The sequence below is a fragment of the Pseudorca crassidens genome, chromosome 4 (assembly GCF_039906515.1).
Source record: "Pseudorca crassidens isolate mPseCra1 chromosome 4, mPseCra1.hap1, whole genome shotgun sequence".
In the NCBI taxonomy this organism is placed as follows: Eukaryota; Metazoa; Chordata; class Mammalia; order Artiodactyla; family Delphinidae; genus Pseudorca; species Pseudorca crassidens.
Genome location: NC_090299.1, coordinates 27,080,804 through 27,102,632, shown reverse-complemented (window position 1 = coordinate 27,102,632; position 21,829 = coordinate 27,080,804). Strand labels below are relative to the sequence as shown.

Here is a 21,829-nt window from a genome sequence, read left to right as displayed (position 1 = left end):
TTCCAATAGTTTTTTCTTCATTGGCACTCACCCATTGTCAAACGTAATTTGAATTGGGTTGTGAAGAGGACGAAAGCCTACACAGTTGGCCAGCATGCCCACTACAGGGAATCGCTTCCATATGGCCGTAGAACCATCCTTGCCTCTCAAAATAAAAACTCATAATGGAACATTCCGTTCTGTTAACGCACACACACACACGCACAGTATAAAATGGGATCCATGATCACAGATTCCAAAAAAGGTTTTGTTTTCAGCTTTTTTTCCAAACCTATACATATGGTTCTTTTTTAATAAGGTTCTTCGTTTTTTAATTGGGAAAGTTACTATTGTAATACAAATTCTCTAAAGTTAAGATGATGGCATCTACTTGCATTTGACCAGAGATACAAGAGAAGTCAGGATATTTTTGTTGTCTTTTTGACCCGGAAAGTCAGTTTATTGGGTGATTACAAGTTTGCAAGAGCATCTGCCTTCCTCAGCATTCCAAATTAAATAAAGGAAATATGCTTTCTCCAGTTCTCCATCCTCCAATGTGCTTAGAGAAATGATGAGAATTGATATCTTTAAAAATTGAATGAATTAAGGTATAAGCATCATCAAATCTATTTCTTTGGTAGATGTCCCATTTATTTATCCCTTCACAAGCCTATCCAAGTCCAATATTACTGCATTTTAAAGGAAATAAATTTGTAGTGAGGTAAGACTTGTAGGGAGAAGAGTAAAATGTCAAAGATAGCTCCAAATTTCTGTTAATAAATATGGAGTTCGAATTTCATACAGAAGACCATTCCTTCTCTCTCCTTCTGAGTTAGTATGGAGGATAAGCTATTCCGGCAGCAAATAGTTAGAATAGCAGTGTAGCAGTCTACCTCTTACTTCAGATCTCACAGCTTAACGTGTTCATTCCACAGCAACTAAGATGTAGGTGAAACCATCAGGAAGACCTCAAAACAATCATCCTTTAAGGCAAAGACCACAAAACAAAGCAAAATTGGAAAAATATGACACTAAATAAAACTTCCCAATAGAAAATTGTCGGAAGTAATCATTCATTCCCTCCCTCCTTCCTTCACTCACTTAGCAGGTATTTGGGAATTTAATGTGTGCTCTCTAATAGGTAGGGATGGTGGAGTCTGAGGAAGTGATGACTAAACTGCTCTCTTTTTTTTAAAACTCATAGATAATTAAAAAAAAAATTTTCCCCAAATTTATTGAGGTATATTTGACAAGTAAAATTGTGAGATAGTTGAAGCATACAATGTGATGATTTGATACACATATACTTTGTGAAAGGATTCCCCCCCATTGAAATAATTAACAATCCATCACCTCACATCTTTCCTTCCTTCCTCCTTCCTTTCTTCTTTCTTTCTTTCCTTCTTTCCTTCTTTCTTTCCTTCTTTCTTTCTTTCCTTCTTTCTTTCCTTCTTTCTTTCTTTCTTTCTTTCCTTCTTTCCTTCTTCCTTTCTTCCTTTCTTCCTTTCTTCCTTTCTTTCTTTGTCTGTCTTTCTTTCTTTCTTTCTTTACATTTAAGTTCTACTCCCAGCAAATTTCAGTTATACAAGTGTTATCGGCTGTAGCCACCATGTTATACATTAGATCCTCAAATTTTATTCATCTTATAACTGAAAGTTCATACACTTTACCAATCTCTATTTGTCTCAACCCCCAGCCCCTGGCAACTGCTTTTCTATGCACTGTTTCTATGAGTCTGGCTTTTTTTTTTTTTTTAGATTCCACATATGAGTGATACCACGTGATGCTTGTGTTTCTTTGTCTGACATTTCATTTAGCATAATGACCTCCAGTGACCTATTCTCTTAAAGAAAGGATTGATATGAAAATTAGGGGTAAGAGGAGATAAAGTGTGCTATGGGAAAATGATATAGTACGTGCAAGAGCCTAAAAGAAATCTGGGAGTTGAAACATGAGTGGGAAATGTGGTATATATGAGGGCTGAGAGAGAAAGTCAGATCCGATGGGACCTTGTGAGCCATATTAAAGATTTCATTTTAAGATGTTTATCCTAAGCCCAGTATGAGGTGGAGGTGGGAGGTAGAGCAAGACAAGATTTGGATTTTGAAAAGCTCACCTGCTGCAGTTCAGAGAACAGCTTGGAGGGAGGCCAGGACAGATGCAAAGCAAAGTATCTGGAGACTGCTACAGAGGTTGACTCTAGACAGTCGGTGATATTAGTTAGAGTGGAGTGCTTGCTGCTGCCTTAGATGATGGAGAAAGGGAACCGCTTTGAGAGACATGTAGGACCTCTTTCAGAGCACTTGGTGATGATGGCAGAAGGGAGGTGAGAAGGGGGTGGTACAAGGATGACTTTTGGATTTCTCCTCTGTCAGTATGGATGGTGATGTAGTCCATTGATATAGAGAACATGGGATAAGGACAAGGTTTTGTTTTTGTTTGGGTGGGAAGGAGGGTAGAGAGCATGAGTTGTATTTTAAGTGCTTGTTAGGCATCCAAGAGGAGATTTTAATGGTAAGTCTGAGCTGCAAGTCTAGAGCTCAGAGGAGAATTCTGGAATGAAATGAAGACATTTATGGGTCATCTGACAGAAGTGTTATCGAAGCAGTGGACTTGAATGAGACTGCCAAAGCAGTGAAGCCAGGGAGAAGTGGAAGAGGGTCTAGGTTTTAAGGAAATTTTTTTTTTTTTTTTTTGCGGTATGCGGGCCTGTCACTGTTGTGGCCTCTCCCGTTGCGGAGCACAGGCTCCGGACGCGCAGGCTCAGTGGCCATGGCTCACGGGCCCAGCCGCTCCGCGGCATGTGGGATCTTCCCGGACCGGGGCACAATCCCGTGTCCCCTGCATCGGCAGGCGGACTCTCAACCACTGCGCCACCAGGGAAGCCCGGACTGTGGATTCTTAATGTACAGTGAGTGAAAAATAGCAGGTCTGGAAGAACTAGAATGAGAACCAATCAAGACCAGCGTAATAAGCAGTTGATTTAAACTTGGACAGGCTTCAGTTTAGCAGTGGTTAAGAGCAACATCTCTGGGGTCAGACAATCTTGAATCCCGAATCCTGCCCCCATCACCCACCTCCTAACCTTGTTATTTAGGGCAAGTTACTTATCATATCTGTGTCTGGATTTACTCATCTGTAAAACAGGAGTAATTATAGTACATAAAATGTAGGGCTGTTGTGAGGATCGAAGTATACAGCATAAACCATGACACATAACAAGCGCTCTATGTTAGATGCTGTTGTCATTTTTATTCTTTTTGTGGACCTAAGATTAGAGTCAGACATTTTCTTGTTGTTAAAATAAGGGAACTTTGTCCCAGCTTTCGACAAGAGAATCCTGAGTTTGACTGATTAGACTATCTTAAATCTCTTGCCCAAACTTGAACCACTCATTGTATCTAAGAGAATTGAATGTGTTGATTGGCTTAAGTTATCTGATGCTCTTCCTGGAGCTGGAAGCTGAGAAGTTCAGCTTTGCTGGAATTACATGAACTTTGTGAGTAAAGATAGATACTCTAAGGAAAAACCAGGATGCTTTCAAAAAAAGAGGAGAGATCCTGGGTAGGCATCAACCAATACCTATTACTATATCTTGGGCCCTCCATTTAAAAAATTCATTATAGATTATATTAGTTGTATACTACATCTGTTTATTTGTTGTTTTTTTGGACTCTGAATAAAAAAAACAATTCATTTGCTTTCTCTATATTTGTTTAAAAATTCATTTGCCTCTCATTTTTTGTTGACAAATACAAGGAGATTAACTATATAGTTATCAGTAATGGCTTAACAATGTAATGAGGTATTTATTCACTTTTGTAAAGTAAAACACGGAGATAAATGTTTTCAGTATTTTGGAGTTACGTGAGAATGAATAGAACATCACCAGCCATCTCATCTCCTTTGTAGAATGAACTGGTGGTAAGTCACCTGTTAAATTTAAATTTTAAACGAATAAAGGAGAGAAGCATAAATCTAAGTTATTCATCATTGTCAGGAATTGAGGGTAAACTGTTAGAAGCTGTTTATTGGGTGCTTACTGTGTACTCAGCAGAGTTCTCATTGCTGTGGAGGATTCTAAACAAGTGTCAGGCAGGAAGCTCTTTTAAAAGTACATAGGCTACCTGCAAAGTCAGGACAAGTACACCAGGAACAAAGGCAAACAACAGAAGATGGTAGATGATTTCAACCTTCCTCTCTAGACTATATTCAAGAGAAGAAGGTTGAAATTGGCCAAATTCTATTAATGAAAAATTCTCAGAGGACCTGAGCCCATCACTGAAAGTTCTGCAGAGGGGAAATTGAAACAGAAGACTTTCCACATGGGAAGATTAGTTACAACAGTGATGGGAGGTATAATTGAGCTTGGTGAGTGTAGAAATATTGGTGAGACAAGCTGGTCTGGAACAACATCAGAATGTGCATTGAAGGTTTGTTCTTAATATGACAATGGAGCTAGGGTATAAAAGGTCTTCATCTTTAGCCATGGTTTGTGAAAAACTGATGTTTAATTATGGTCAGTAAGATGACAATCAATTCAGGAAAGCGTTGAAAATAGTTTTAGGAAGATTAGTTCAGGTTGATGTATAGGGTGCACTGGAGTGAGTAACTTGAAGTATGTAGAATAGTTCACATGTTTTCTTGGTAATTTATCCATGAGGAGGTGAAAACGGTGATTATGGGAATACAGTATTTTCAGTAGTGTTTCTGATTGCTGGCAATACCCAGACATGATAAAATACTGTCTGCCAAATTTGCTGCTAAAACACATGACAGTATAGTGTAGTAGAAAGAACATGAGCTCTAGAATTAGTTATACGTGGATTCAAATCCCAGCTCCACGTTGTAAGTGATGTGAAACTTTAGGAATGCTTCCTAATCCCTGTGAGTGTTAATTTCCTTAAGTCATGTAGAGATATATTACTTATTTCACTGGGCTGTTAGGATTAAATAACAAATATAAAGTGTGTAGCTTTCTCTCCTCACTACCACCACCCCAAATTTCTTAATCACTGGAAATAAAGACTGGAAGAATCCTTATACTTAAGAGGGCACTTGGACATTCTTCATTAAGCAAGTCATGGCATTTCCAGTGCTGTCATTTCTAGTGAAGAGCTTAAGAAAAGGCTAATTGTCCAATTAGTGTTTGTTCTCTGAGGTAATCTGATCCCGGTTGAAGGGGACAGCTGAGGGGAGTGGAAAGAGCACTGTGTTTGGAGTCCTTCAGTGTTCAGACCCTGATCACATCACTTACGGGTGTACCCTTGGATGAATGACTATGAGCTGTAGTCTTAAATGGCCCTAATAGCATAGGGGTGGGGATGAAACACGATGACATAGTAAACACTCCATAAAGTTTAACCTTCCTAGAAAGATTTAGTACATTAATCATTTTAATGTCATCTAATAGTTTAGCTATAATCTTTTAAAGAGGACCTTTGGAGAGAAGAGGTTAAAATAACTTATAATATCCTAACCCTGGTAAAGAGTTGTCATGTTCTGATTATCTGAGAAAATGTGTATGACACTTTAATTAATAAAATGCCTTCTTAACTTCCAAGCAAGCGTATAATCGTATCTTTTGTTCTTTTGCCCTGAGCACACCCGCAAATTACAAAGAGTAGTCTTTATTTTTGTGACTACAATTAGTACCCATTGGTTTTTTTACATCCTTTGCAGCTGTGCATTTACAGTATATTTAGGGAAATAATTTGAATTATCCTGACCTTAAAGCTGTGTGATAACTTTGGGATGCTTTCCAAACTTCTCTCTCATAATGCTAATTCAAAAGAAGAAGACGATACATAGTACTTGGAATAGAAACTAGAGTAGTAATTCCCAACCAGTGCTAACCGGTGTGTGACAAAAAGCCTACTACCATTTCATAGCTAAGGCTGCTGAAGAATTCTGCTTTGTGAAAAAAATCTAAATCTTAACAGTGACCTTCCTGCCAAAGACAAGAAGGTTTCATCAGAAGGGGAATTCTACTTTTGCTAAGTTTAAACCCAGAGCTATCTATAACCATTTCCATTTTCTACTGTTGGGATTGATTGTGTAATCTGTTGATGAGTTTTCCAGTAGATGTGGAGAGTATATGTAATGTTTGTAATGTTCTTATTAACTGGCAAATGGTACAGGGAATTAAGGGTATTATAAATATTTAAAGCTGCAGTTTTCAGACTCTCTTAGATATAAATTGCTCCATCTAAGCAAATATACACAACTACCTACTTTACTCATTCCTTCTTATTAATGGAAAGGCTATATCATTTTTAATTGCAAAAAACTAAAAGAAAGATAACACATGACTACCATGTTAGGCTACCCTTTCTTTGTGTTTTCAAACAGTGATAGCTCCTAAAACTCACCATTCTACTAGAAGGATCCCTGATATACCTCCTTGGAACACAGCACAGTTTACAAATGATTGTCCCGGTAATTTGGGAATAAGGAAGACATTGCTGAAAGTTATAACTCATTCAACATCAAACAGAGCAGCAGTGTTTAATATTTTATTTTCAGAGTTTTTGGGTTAGATAGCATTTGAAGAGAGTTATATGACTAGAAAATTTGAAAAAAAAAAAAAAACTGTCCAGGATCTGAATGTCTTTCATAAACAGAAAGGAAGTAGAATAGAGTAAGAGTGGTAAGAGATGTGGTCAGCAAGGTAGGCTGTGGCCAGATCATGTATGACCTTGTTAGACATTGTGTTAGTTATTGCTGCGTAACAAATTATCCCAAACTTTAGTGGCTTAAAACAGCAATAAACATATTATCATCATAGCTTCTGTGGATCAGGAATTCACTAGTAGCTTAGCTGTGAAATTATGGCTCAGAGTCTCTTATGAGTCTTTAGTGAAGATGTTGACCAGAGCTACAGCCATCTGAAGGCTTTCCTGGGGCTGGAGAGTTCACTCCCAAGGTAGTTTTTTTCACATGATTGGCAAGTCATTACTGTCTGTTGGTGGGAAGTCTCAGTTCCCTCTCGTGTGAGTCTCTCCACAGGCTGCTTGAATGTTAATATGGCATGGCAGCTCATTTCCTCCAGAGCAGGTCACCCAAGAGAAACCTAGTAATAAGACAGTGACTTTGAACCCTAGCCTCGGGAGTCACACATCACTGATTCCACCATAATCAGTACATTAGAAATGAATTACTAAGTTGGTCCACACTCTGTAGAAATGGAGTTAGGTTGACTTTTGAAGGGAGGAGTGTCAAAGAATTCGCAGCCATATATTTTTGTGTGTGAATTTTTAATTTTTATTTATTTTTTGATTTTTTTAAGATGCCATTTTGCCAACAACACAATTCTTTTCCAGAATTCTCTTCACAATTTATACTTAGGTTTTGAGCTTTTAGACATATGCATTGCTCTTTTTTAAATTTTCATTTTATATTGGAGTATAGTTGATTTACAATGTTGTGTTAGTTTCAGGTGTACAGCAAAGTGACTCAGTTATACATGTACATGTACATATGTCTATTCTTTTCTGGGATTAACATATACACACTACTATATATAAAATAGATAACCAACAAGGACCTACTTTATAGCACAGGGAACTCTACTCAGTATTCTATAATAACCTTTATGGGAAAAGAATCTGTAGACATATTTTAAAACCACCACAGATGTAGAAAGAAACTTGGATCCTATTTCACTTTATTTATTCATCCATTTAACGAATATTTATTGAACACCTACTATGTGCTAAGATTGTTATGGGCACTGAATAAGGCCTCCCAAAGCGGGTGACACGTGTCAATGCCTGAAAGATGAAAAGAAGAGGGCAAAAGTTTCCAAGCACCTTTGCCTCTGCTGTGTCCATTTACTTCCTACTAACTTCCTGTTCCCTCCTTAACCTCTGTTACTGCCCAGTCCACTTGGAAGTTTACTCAATCTCTGGGTTAAAATTTCCTAAGCAGTAAAAGGATGAGTCTCCTTTTAGCTATAACATTTTCATCTAGAAAAATAGGCAATTTCTTTTAATCATTGAAATATACTTAATAATTTTAGCAGCGTAGAACTGAAAGTAAGAACAAGTGAAATAACAGTGAGCAGTTACAGAGAAATTAATTTATATACCATTTGAAGTTTCTATAATCAGTTTCTACTCTTTAAGCTTACACTCGATCTATGAAATTTCCTAAAGTATATCTTTAGCTGGGTGGTAATATGTTAGACATGAATTAGAGATCTTTGAAATTTTAAAAAAAATTTTTAGACCTGTAAGAATTCCTTTCAAGATGCATTCTTGCATGAGATTTTACTCATGTTTGGTAAATTTACTTGAAGTCCTTTTTTTAATTCATTAGACTCAGTATTGTGCTTAGAGAACAGAATTCCCCAAGTGATATATGCCTGCAGCAAATACACTCTGACTTTTCACACAAACACCACATTTCTTGAGAGGGAGAATGAAAGAAGAATAGAAAAAAATGGCAAAGCACATTTTCTTTTCTTTAGATCTACCGTCTTGATTTCATTAAGGCCTCCTAATTTCCTCTCAGGTCTGTGTGCTTGGGCCTGCGATGCCTTTCTTCATGGTATCAATTGCTAACTCTTTAGTGCTCTGGCAGCATTTTATTCATGCTTCTCTTTCGGCAATTATAGTATGTCTTGTGCTATGGTTCCATATACGTGTAGTCGGTGAATCTGTTATATTTTCTGCTCTTGAGGGCTGGAACAGTATTATGTCCATATTTGTTACTTGGTACCTAGTCCAGTGTCAAGCAGAAAAACTTTAGAACAGATTTGGTGCTATAAAAAAAGACCTTTTTTTGAAGTCCCCATTACAGGAACAATTATTTATGGTGATAGATGGTAGCTAGACTTACTGTGGAGATCACTTCTCAATATGTACAAACAATAAATCATTATGTTATACACCTGAAACTAATATAACATGTTAATTGCATCTCATTTTTTAAAAAGAGACTTTTTGAATTGAATAGTAACATTGACTTTTTTTTTGAATTTTATTTAATTTATTTTTTTATACAGCAGGTTCTTATTAGTTATCTGTTTTATACATATTAGTGTATACATGTCAATCCCAATCTCCCAGTTCATCCCACCACCACCCTCCGCCACTTTCCCCCCTTGGTGTCCATACGTTTGAAATTGACCTTTATGTTAAGATAAAAGTGATTTTGTATGATCATTTCAAGTCATCCGACTGATGAATCTTAATTTGTGTAATAGAAGAATAAGGTTATATGTTCTGGCAAAATTATGTCTGAAAAGTTAAGATTCTGTAAAAATAGGTAATATTGATACTTCTTAGAGTTTTGATCCTTATCCAAAACATTGATTCTAAACCATTTATTACTTTTCATACTGACATTATTTGTCTCTATATAATTTCTTTGAAATGACGTACAGATATCAATAGGTTTATTGCATTAAAATGTTCCCCCAAACTGCAATAAATCTAACATTTGATAGGAAGATTATCAGCTCATGTTCATTCAGTTTTCCCAGATAATCCAATTAGCAAAAAAAAATTTTTTTCTCCAGTGGCTAAAACTTGATTACTGGTTCATATATCACTAATGAAAATAGGAACAACATTTTTGGTAATATTATAAGTGTTTGAATTCTCTAAAATATGATACAATTTCTAGATTTGAAGAAAAGCATTTTAACTTTTTAATAAATCTGAGAAATGTTATCAATAACTAATAACTCATGCAGACTGAAACCACTTCTATCTTTAAGTGGAACATAAATACATGAATACTAAATGACATTTCAAAATCTCAAAACCATTATGTTTCTAATCCTCACTTCTCATCTGAATTATTACAAAAACTTTCTTTCTACTCCTCCAGACTATTCTCTGGCTATTTTCTAATTCATCCTCCCCTCTCTGGCAAATTAATCTCTTTAAAATGCAAATGTGGCCATGTCAAACCCCTGCTTAAAACCCTTCAGTGACACCCAAGAGTTCAGAATAAAATTCAGGTGCCTCAGCGTGACGGATGGGGGCTGATCCCTGCCTGTCTCGGCCTGCTCACCCCACTAGTCACGGTGAATTTTCCAAAGATATGGTCAGGGTTTTCTCCTCTCATGAGGTTTCCTGCCTCTGTGCCTAAATTCAGTGTCTTCATATCTTAGCTCAAACCGAATCACTCCCAGTGTCTTCCAAGTATCACTCCCAGTGTTTCCTTCAGATGTAATTTTTTATCCAGTTGAGTTCTGTGTCCTTTTATGTTCTCGTTATACCCAACACATAACTTTTTTTTTTTTTTTTTTTGCGGTACGCGGGCCTCTCACTGTTGTGGCCTCTCCCGTTGCGGAGCACAGGCTCTGGACGCGCAGGCTCAGCGGCCATGGCTCACGGGCCCAGCCGCTCCGCGGCACGTGGGATCTTCTCGGACCGGGGCACGCACCCGCGTCCCCTGCATCGACAGGCGGACTCCCAACCACTGCGCCACCAGGGAAGCCCCATAACTTTTTTTTTTTAAAGAAACTAACTATATATGCGTTCACTGAACTGTAATACAGTAGTTTGGTTACTTGCCCATCTCAGCCTCTGGACAGTGAGCTCCTAATAAACAGGGAGCTTTCATCTCTGAATCACCAAAGCTGAGCACAATGCCTAGCAGTGAAGAGTCACCAAACGCAGTTTTAGTGAATAAATATAAATGAATGGCAAATAATTAATAATTTGCCATGGAGAGGGATAATGTTCAAAATATTTAGTAACCAGTTGGTAGAGGCACCTATTGGTCACCCTGGAATTACCCTAACAACAAATAATGCTGTTCTTGTACGCATCCTTCCAGTATCAACCTGGGCTCTGGATCTCTTTGACTTTTTTATATCAAAAAGGAGAAAATGCATATACTTTCATACCTACCTGCAGCCAAACCATTTTAGAAAAACGTGGAGACATAATATATTGGAAAGCACTTGGGTACATGGACACAGGAGCCAATAATCCTGTGTGGTTGACCTATTTATGTGGGAAGATAAAAGCTTTCCTATAAAATTTACAATGGTGTTAAAGTGCTGCCATGCCCTTTCCCAATTACCCAGAGGTGTGCTTCACATTCTCTGGTGGACTAGTTCTTGTTAAATAGCATCAGTAAGTTAAGGAAGGATAATTTCCCACATCTTTAGGACCTGTAGTAAATCTTTACTGCCTTCTCACTTCATACATTTAGTAACAGTAAATAGCTCCCCCTTCTTCTAGCCAAGGTGTTGTCTTAGCTCATGTTACCTTCATCACTTAAATACACTATCGCAAATATTGCAAAAGCTGATTAATCCCTTACTTCCATTCTTGAATCCTGCCATCCCAAACCAAGGCATCTGTGGTCACCAGAGTGAACTTTCCAAAATGCATATGTGATCCCCGCCCAAAACCATTCAGTTGTTCTGCATCACCTAAAACAATGTCCTTGGGGCAGTTTTTAAAATGGAGCTTTTTTAAAAAAAGGCATGTACTTTGGCTTCCTGTATGGAGACTACAATTCAGGAGAGGCAAGGTGGTCCCTAGGCATTCTTACAAGTTTCCACAGGAGATTCTATAACACAGCCAGGCTGCGAACCACACATCCACATGATCAAATCCCAGCTCCTTTATGGGGAAGAAGGCTGTCCACGTACTGGCTCCTGTCTGTCACTTCCAGTTCACTTATTAGCTGGGAGACTTTGACCAAGTTACCTAAGTGTTTGAGTTTCAGCTGCCTTATTTCAAATGGGGATAATAATACCAATGTTACAGCACTATTCTAAGGATTAGAGATGATGCTGGGCCATTTAATTTATCATCCAGACTGAGATACTATTAATAATTACTCCAAGATAACTATGCATAAACTTAGACTGTCGTGGGGAAACTGGAGCATGTGGTCATGGTGATTTGAAGCAGTAGAGTCAAAGCATTTCCCACAGTGAATGGCATAGAGCAGAAGTTCAATAAATCATTTTTATTTTTATCGTTCTTTATACGTGCATCCCACTCTGCTGGAAGCCCTTGCATGCTGAGGTTGTGGCACAAGGAGCACATGGTATTCATGATGCCCTCTAACCGAGGGCCTGATCATTTGTCTGTCACTGCCCTTTCCCCACCAGATACTATATGTTGTCAGCCCTGACATTTCTCTATTTTTTATATTTTCCCTTTTCTTTCTCTATTACTCTAGCCCACCATTAATGCTTGCAGGGCCCAGGACAAGACTGCAAAAGAGGTCCACTTACAGTATATTTTTAAAACTAAAAGCTATATGTCAAGCTAATAAACTATAAAATAACTTTCTCCTATCCTCCTACCTTGATAAATATATCTTTCTAGCAATAAGATAGGTCTAAATTTAGACTTCTTAGAAACCTTGGAGTTCGTTCCATGCAGATTGGGGCTGATTTTGCACTCTGGCCCCTCTCCTCTCCTCATCCCCTGCTCCATCCACACCACAAGAGCATCATGTGTAAAGGTGTACACACCCCAGCCTGCACGTTCAAGCTCTGTTCATCTCCTAACTTCCACCCTCCCTCACAAACGACTCTAAGAGTGTGTATTAGACTCCTGTTGCTGCTGTAACAAATTATCACAAATTCAGTGGCTTAAGATAACACAAGTTTATTCTTGTATAATTTTAGAAGTCTGAAGTCTAAAAGCAGTTCTACAGGGCTAAAACCAAGGTGTTGGCCCTTCTGGTTCCTACTTGAGGCTGCAAGTGAGAAGCAGTGTGGTATCTTCTCTCTGACCTCCTGCCTCCCTCTTATAAAAACCTTTTGTGATTATATCAAGCCTACCTGGATAGTTCAGGATAATCTCCCCATCTCAAGATCTTTAACTTAATCACATTTACGAAGTTCCTTTTACCATTAAGGTAACACTTACAGGTTCTGGCAATTAGGATGTGGGCATATTTGGGGGCGTTATTCAGCCTACTGTAGGGTATGCCTACCCGTGGACCCTTGGGAGGATGAACCCAAGGAAGAAATCTGAGCCAGCACTGGAACCACACTTGGGGCTGTGTGGGCAGGAACTCTGGGTGGTTTCGTGTCTGGTGTGTGATCTGGAAGCAGGGGAGCTGCAGGGTCAGGATGGGCATGCCCCTTGGCCCTCTGGATCCCTTGCCCAGCTCAGCTAGAAGAGGTCCGTCTAAAGTTTAGGACCCAGGACAAGAGCCTAGGGATGGCTCATCTCTCTTTTCCCCTATTCATCTGGTAACCACAGTCTATTTCCCTTTCTTCTGATCTACACACAAGATTCTGTCAGAGGGAAACACATAAGCAATTGTTTTATTCTGTTCAAAGTTCTTTTTGCATCCCTGCCTTTTACTTGTCGTGAAAGAGCCCCATTCCACACCCACTCAATGTTTTTAACCATCCTCACTGGCTTTCCCTTCCTTTGAATCTCTAATTCCATTCTTCCGCCACCTCTTCAGTTCTTAAAATACACAAGGTTTCACCTATTTTCTGTGTTTTAAAAAATATGCTCTCCAGCTAGCAAGTTTTTCCTGAATCCTACAAAATTGTCAGTTCATTCCGTTTGTAATGTTTCTTAGTTTTAAATTTTCCACCATCATTTGAAACGTACAGATTTTCTTTTGTAATCAAATTTAAAGTTACTTTTCGTGTTCTACTTGTATACTCTGTATTTTGCTCTATCTTGACCATTTTGAATAATGTTTCCACACTTATACAAGGTATACAGAAGAATTTTTCAAAAAAGAAAAAAATTTTTCTCTCCTTATAAATTTTTGGAAATACCTGAAGTTTCATCTATGTTTTTACTCATTCTCATTAATGTGTGGAATTTTTAAAGTAATCAACTGTCTTTAAGACTCTGACATAATTTTAAGAGAATGCTATGTTTTGAGAGTTGATGAATTATTTCACAAGTTTTCTTTTTTAAATAAAGTTTTGTGGGTTTTTACCTTAATGAAGTATTATATATTGCAAAGGATCTAATGAAAAGAAAATATGCCAGTTTATACTTAGTTTCAAACTCATGTTACAAAATTTCAGTGCTTTAAAAAAAAAAACTATGACTACATAACGTTATCATATTACCGTAGTATGTACTCCATGAGGGCAGATGTCTGTCTTGTTTATTGTTGTTTCCCAGTGATGGCCCAGCTACCAGTGCTTGGATTTTTATTAAATAATTGAATAAATGAATATGAGAATTAATGAATGATAGAATTTCAGAATGGCTTTTAAAAAGTAATGTAAAGATGTTCAGTATAAATCATGCTACCTCAAGCAGAACATTGAAATACAGATTTTAAAAGTTTTCAATCAGCTTTGCAATCTCTCAGCTTATTCTGATATGAGTAATAATTTATACTTTTAAGGGTGTTGAAATGTATATATTCAAGATAATCGTCATCTGTTTAAATAGTTTATGAATTGACAAATATAGGTGATACTACATAAATATTACTTTATATAGATATTATATATAATGAATGATATATATTATAGAATTATATAGATATTAAGATACTAAATATCTTTAGTTTTTAACACAGTGTTGGGTGATAAGAAATGTGAATCTCTGGTGCTGAAATGAAGGCAGGAAATGAGGGGGATATTTCTTCCCTTTCTCCTCATTCTTTCAAAAATTGTGTGTGGGAATTGGTTAACTTTGATTTGTCTAGTTTTCTGATGGTAAATGCATGTATGACTTCTTCAGTGTGAAGGTATGCTATATGTTTCACCATTTCAAAGTTTTGCTTCATAGTATTCTCTCTTTCTTTGTCATGTATTCTTCCCTGGTTTAAACTTTACAAATGGTTGAAGATACCTTTTTCACTGTTTGTCCTCAGAATGGCTTCACTCCTTTATACATGGCTGCCCAAGAGAACCACATTGATGTTGTAAAATATTTGCTGGAAAATGGAGCTAATCAGAGCACTGCTACTGAGGTAAGACACTTGAATTCTTTGATCTTAATGTCCATGTTCTTTGTATCCAGATGCAAAGGGTCTCCATTACCTTTATCCTACGAGTGTTCATGTTACTATTGTAATCTACAACAGTGGCCATGAACGAATGACCCAGTGCACACAGTTCAATGAGTTTATGCCTTGATTTGGGATTCATGTCAATTTATTCTTACGTGAAATCACGCTTCCATCAGTTTGCCATTCTCTAGCTTTTGGGAGCTTTATACTATTCTAAAATCAATTTATAGTAAATTTTATCCATCTCTTTTCATCACTGTTTTATCTTTGTTAGGATCTAATGCAATTCCTTAAAGGAAAGTTTTTTAATGATTAGCAAGAATTCAGAGTTATTTATGTTCACACAATTTCATGAGAAATATGTCATCAGGAAGCTGTTCATATTTTATGAAGTACAAATTATGATATGTGGTTGTGTGACTGATTATGGCAACAACTGAATAGAATGTTCAAAATCAATCCAGTCTCAAAACATTCAGGCCATCTAGGCATAAAAAGGGGTTGGAATGGGCCAACTTAGAACATCACTTTCCTTTTCTTGTGTGTGTTCTCCAATAAGCCGAACCTACTTTGTATTTTCCTTCTCATTTCTGCCTAAACAGATTAAGGAGGGAGTTCAGTGATTGTTTGGAACAGTGATTTTTAAGTGATGCTTAGGATGCTTTAGAGCTTGGAGAAAATGCCTCAGGGGCCACTAGAAGGTTGGGAGTAGGTGACACAGGAGAGGAGGGGAAGAGAGCTCCTTTGGGACATGCCTCTCCTCACCCAAAAGCAACCAGGCTTTAGTTTTCCTATGTCACATTCTGTGGCTCCACGGATAAAATTTTAAAACTCCTGCCCTGGAGTGAAAGGTGACTGGTAGATAGATGGCTGTCACCCAGAAACTATCCTGATAACTTTTAATGTCTAATATGGCCTCCTTTCTGGACAATTAAGTCTTTAGGTGAAATAAACATGAAATCTCTTCTACCCTGCACTGTGGAGAGAGGTCATTTATAATCTGTTAAATTCATGTCCAGGCCCTTTGAGAGAAAACTTTTTATGGAGCCTGGTGATAACTTTCTGACAGCCTACTCTCATTAGTTAAAAACAATCCCAAGACATCACTATTAATGGGACCACATTTCCTGTTTATGACTGGAAAACACGACTGCGTAGTATGAAACGATTTCACGTTCTCTACTAAGCACACACAGATTTTACACTCTTACCACATGAGTACAGCGCGATTTTTATGATTATGATTTTATGACTTTCTGAGACATTAATTCTGTCAATGAGTAGCACGTGAATATCCTCAGGCAAAGCTTGGATAACAGTACGAGACTATATCTCTGCATTAGGACCTCTGAGAAATGTACCAAACCATGGAAATATGCATTTGTTTTACTTTATTTCCTTGAAAGCAGAATCATTTATCTAGAGAAACCTTTACACTACAGAGTTCTACTCACCAAATAGACTTTTCTAGTGTATGATTTAGGGAAATGCTGCCTGACAGCATTGTCAGCTTTCTCAAGACTCCTCCGGTCTGGACCCCTGTAGCATCTCACTCTGCTTCCAGAAATATCCTTTTATGTATGTTGCATCAGTGGAGTCCGTGTTACACTCTGATTCTCAGAGAATTAAAACTGTCTCTTATTTCCACAAAGAAATATGACTGTTGCAAGTAAATCACATGAGGTTTTGAATCCTAGTTTAGACACATATATGCCTCTAAACAAACATATATCTGTTTTGTTTTTTAATCATTTAAATAAGTAAAATTAATTTTCCCTGACTGGATATGTATAAACTTAGTTGATTAATTCCATACCACTGGCCCGAATGGTTATCAGGAAATACACTAATGGAAAAATCTTGGCATGTTCCCTTTAGTCTATCATTCTGTGAATGAATAACATCTTCATAGGGCTATATGGTTGATTACTATTTGATCTTTTAGGCTATATTGCTAAATACCTTCTACGGTTGTATGTACATGTATGAATATACCTAAAGAAGACACTTACCCTGAACCCATTAGTAGCCCTAATTTGCAAAACTTAGTTACTAATCAAGACATTGTGACCACTTTAAAAATCAGATAATTGTGAGATCATTCAGTATGGCAATGAAACTCATGTTTGAAAAGAAATATTTAAAGTGTTGAAATTTCCCGTAATTATAGCAATTAGCATTGGTAAATAAATGATGAAAAATTAAGCTACAGATTTTTAATATAGGTTTCCTTTTCATAGAGTTGGTGAAGGTACTTCAAAAATCATTTCAAATCTTTACCCTTCTCCCATGAAGTGTAGGTTAGAATGAAATCCGTGTGGTGGAGGTCCAAAGTTAAATTCTCTCAAAGGAGTTCTCTGTCTGTCCAGTACCATTTTTATAATTCTCTGCTTTCTTCCTTCTTCCTGAATGTTACCAAAATTGAAGGCTAAAAACTTTTTAATTAGGTTCTGTGCTGTCAGCAAATGCCTTGTCTCTAAGAAAAAATAAAGTTCACATTATTTTAATATAAACTATCCCAGTGTTGCAGCGGGGAATCAAATTAAATGTGTGCATGATAATGAGCCTGTTCTTTCCTCCTTCACAGAGGGCTTAATTTGTGCCAAACAAAGTTCTAAATTTAGGCTACTCTCTTTCATCTTACAACACTACATGCTTTACTCTTCCATTCCGTTAAGTAATGTATTTATTTAAAATTCAATTCTAATTTAAAAAATTCAACTCTTACTGTGGTAGTGCATATATGATATGATGCATTTGAGGGAAATGATTTTCCCTCCGAAGTCTACAGTTACCTTTTAAAAAAATACTGTTGAAAACAAATGGAGTAGTTAGATGCTGATAAATTGCCATTGTCTCTGGAATATATTCAATAGATGTACCATATCCAATTGCCCTCATCTCTTCTGTGAATGGAAACATTTAACTGAGACTTATTTTCAAGCTTTTGTGAATTAAAGGAGGTTTTCACATTAACAGAGCCTAGAATATATAGGTATATTTTTTCTACTTATTCATCACCTTTCCGTTGCTGAATACTTGTTTCTAGAGAGAAAACATAGCTTCTAATTTTTCTAATGTGGTTATCCATCTACCTCTAAGGCTCCTCTAACTTTGATGATCTTTGTTTTTTGTTTTTTGGTTTTTTTTGCGGTACGCGGGCCTCTCACTGCTGTGGCCTCTCCCGTTGCGGAGCACAGGCTCCGGACGCGCAGGCTCAGCGGCCATGGCTCACGGGCCCAGCCGCTCCGCGGCATGTGGGATCTTCCCAGACCGGGGCACGAACCCGTGTCCCCTGCAGCGGCAGGTGGACTCTCAACCACTGCGCCACCAGGGAAGCCCCGATCTTTGTTATTTTTTTAATTGTTTGTTAAGTTTCTAATTGAAAGACTGATTTTCTTTACATTACTTAGCACAATTTTATATCTAAATGAGTTAAATAATATACAATTCAGCTAAGTGAAAACTTAATGAATTAGCCTTATTTGCCAAAGAATTTTAGATCATATGATGTCCTAAACTTCCCAAATTAATTGGTAACAGACCATTCCATTAACAGTTGTTGTGAGATATTTAGCACCTTGCAATAGTTAATCATGTAATTTATTTCCCTGTCTTGGCTACCATATCTTTGATTCTCAGTCAGACTTGTTCTCCATTATTTCTACCCTTCCCACATTTTCCTTTCCATAAGCAGGCATTACTTAAGGTTGGTTCTAATTTTTATTTTCATATTCAAAACACATTTGAATACGTCCTGTGTGCATTACGCTTTGTTAGGAAATGCAGATGTTTTAAAAAATAAATAGAATGGGTATTCTAAAAAATCTGATGAAGCCAGTGCATAGTACAACAAGTGATGATAATTTGCTTTAATCTTCACAGTAATAATTAATCCTTTCATTTTTCTTGTCAGTCTTCATCATTAATGTGAAAATTCGATGCACTATTTCTTGGAGTTGAATCCCAGGCTTCCAAAAGTTGATGGAAGATTTTTTCTTCTGTTTTACCAGGATGGCTTTACGCCCCTAGCGGTGGCACTCCAGCAAGGACACAACCAGGCAGTGGCCATCCTCTTGGAGAATGACACCAAAGGGAAAGTAAGGCTGCCAGCTCTGCATATTGCAGCTAGGAAAGATGACACCAAATCTGCTGCACTCCTGCTTCAGAACGATCACAACGCTGACGTACAATCCAAGGTAAAAGCTTCATACATTTGTGGAAAGGCACTCTTCGGCCACCAGATTCCTCCTGGGAGATGATAAAGAAGTAGGCCATGGTGATAAGGCAAAATTCCTTCTGGTCATCAAAAGAGAGAATTTACTTTCAGAGGTATTTCAGAAAAAAAGGGGACTGTCTGTTGAATAAGTAAGAAAACAGAAAAAAACCTCAAGATAATTTTCTATAAAAGGTGAGGTTCAGTTTTTTAGAAATCTGCTTATTCATTCTATTTCTATTTGTGGTAAAAAAAATAATAGAAGCAGAATTAGAAAGATATAATTGTATAATGTTATAGTTGTCTTTTTTCAGTAGAATGCATTTTGGCATGCTGGAACGGTATATTCAACTGAGAGAACAGATTGATTGTTTCCTTAATTTTTGCACTGTGTAATATCTTCCCTCTTTTTCCCACACAACACCGCTTCAGATGATGGTGAATAGGACAACCGAGGTACAGTATTGCGGTTATATCAAAATATACCTTGTTTTTATTTTATTTTTTGTCCAATTAGAATAAATGCTCACTAATTTATACTAATGATTGGAATTTTCATTATTAGGAAATTAATTAATTTGGAAACTTTGCCCATAATTAAGGCAAGTGGATAGATAATTCAAAATTTTTAATATAGCATGTATTTGAAGCATTATTTAATCAGTGAAACGTTAAGTAGCTTATTAGAGTAGAGCATGAAACAAGACTCTTCCGTAATATGTATTTTACTAAGTGAGCTTTATTATTAACTTTTGGCCAATAAGAGATGTGACCTCCTTTCTTAATGAGAATTCTCCATTTAGAATTTAGTGAAGTGTAATTTAAGGAGGTTTCTCTGCCACTGTTTCATCCTCTTACCTAATTGCAGTTGCCCTTCTATTCTGTCTTTATTTTTACCACACTGTATATAATCAGTAATGATATTGAGCCTATCATGAGCAAAGCATTTACTTTTATCTTGCTCTTACAATAGTTGTCATGAAATCATCTATTTTCCACATACCTAAATAAGTCCCATCAGTTAACAAAATCAACAGGAGTATTTGGTTCAGAAGCCTCTGAGAGAGAGAGAGAGAGAGAGAGAGAGAGAGAGAGAGTGTGTGTGTGGTATAAGAGGCACTAATACAAACGTTGAAAGTATATCATAAAAATTAACCTATATTATAAAAATTAACTTTCAAAAGCAAGCGACTGCTTATGTAGGTTGATTTTCACTTTGCTGAGGGAATTCTTTAGACTAACATCTCATATGATCACTGGGTTGTGGGCCTATGGGGGTTTTGAGCATTTACACTTAGTATTTACCGAGAGCAGTGTATTTCTAAACCTAATATCTTGTTTATCGACAAATTTACCCATTGAGATGTGAATATACTTGAATTATTCATATCATTTCTTCTGTTCCATATCTGTGTGTGGAACTTAGGTCACAGATTTTTTTTTAAAAGCCCAACTGCTTGGTGAAATTGCTCAAGACTGGAATCATACAAATTGATATATCTTAATTACTGATTTTAATACCTTTCTTTTGTAGGTGATTTTTGGTAATCGTTTACATTTTTTAAAGCAGTATTGGCTCTAATCATTATGCTGAAAGCAGCTATTTGAGTAGATACAGACTGAGTTAGAAATATTTCTTCGGGGACAATAGAATAACAAAGAGGGAAAACCCCTCCCTCAATAGTCCTGTAGGAGGGTGACCTGAGCCTTCCACCTCCACGTTACTCAGGGAAAAGTTCCTCTGAGGGGCTTATACCAGCCTCGTGTTGATCCAAGAGTCACAGCCTGAGGCATCATCATGGATTTTCAATGAGGCTGTGTCAGAAGATAAATTAGTTTATTTCTGCAAATAGGAAAAATAATATTATTATACTTGAATAATTTGAAAATGATTCATCAGCAGTCACTATGTTTTTCTGAAATTAAATTGTAACTTGAATAAAAGATGCATATTCAGGATATAACTGGGTGACAGGAAATATCAAGATAAAAATGAAAAACATCTAGTGAATTATTTCCTAAAATACTAAAGCTTGACATTTTATAAAATAACAGCCAAGTTGTAGACTGATTTTTTTCTTCTATATTGACATTAGTATTTGCCATCATGTAGACACAAAATAAAAATATCATGACCGCAAGAGTAGGATTTGGATTGATAGTTACTATTCTTATTTTGTGTCTTGATTTGCTACAGTCAGAAATTATTTGCAGCTAATTTGGCTGATAGCACAGAGGAATTTCTATTACCTAAGGTATCTGGATGCTTCTTTAGGCCATTTTAAAAATAAAGCCACCAAAATCTATATATCAAGTGAATAGAAAAATAATGGTTGTGATTTAGATAATGTTTCTTAGAAACAGTATTATACACATCAAAGTTCATTTCAAATAAAAGAGAACAATGCAAAGTATCCTCAAAACTGCAGGATTTAATATCCAGTTTTACAGGAACAGTCTTTATTTTTCCTATAATCTTTTATTAAGCAATGAATATTATGGAGAGCAAGAATAATGCCTCTTTTCATACTTTAATAAGAAAAGAATTAATATGCTTCTACTGTGAAAATGGCAGATTTCTAACTAAATTTTCATTAGAAAAACGAAGAAAGGAAATATGCTTTTCTTCCATTTAAGATTTTCAGACTCATTTTTAAAACATTCTGATAGTAAACTGTTCTCTAATGCTCATGTAATTGATTC

The 21,829-nt window shown here is 36.7% G+C and overlaps 1 protein-coding gene across 20 annotated transcripts in view; it reads left to right on the top strand.

The window, feature by feature from the left end:
• ANK2 (ankyrin 2) overlaps nt 1–21,829 on the top strand; it is a 240,916-nt gene that overhangs the window by 75,997 nt on the left and 143,090 nt on the right. For 10 of the 20 annotated variants that reach the window (XM_067735248.1, XM_067735263.1, XM_067735256.1 and 7 more), the window contains exons 5-7: nt 14,773–14,871; nt 18,924–19,109; nt 19,559–19,582. In XM_067735248.1, the coding sequence (XP_067591349.1) occupies nt 14,773–14,871; nt 18,924–19,109; nt 19,559–19,582 (309 nt within the window). The remainder of the gene's footprint in view (nt 1–14,772; nt 14,872–18,923; nt 19,110–19,558; nt 19,583–21,829) is intronic. The other 10 variants (XM_067735265.1, XM_067735257.1, XM_067735261.1 and 7 more) reach the window with 1 other exon arrangement.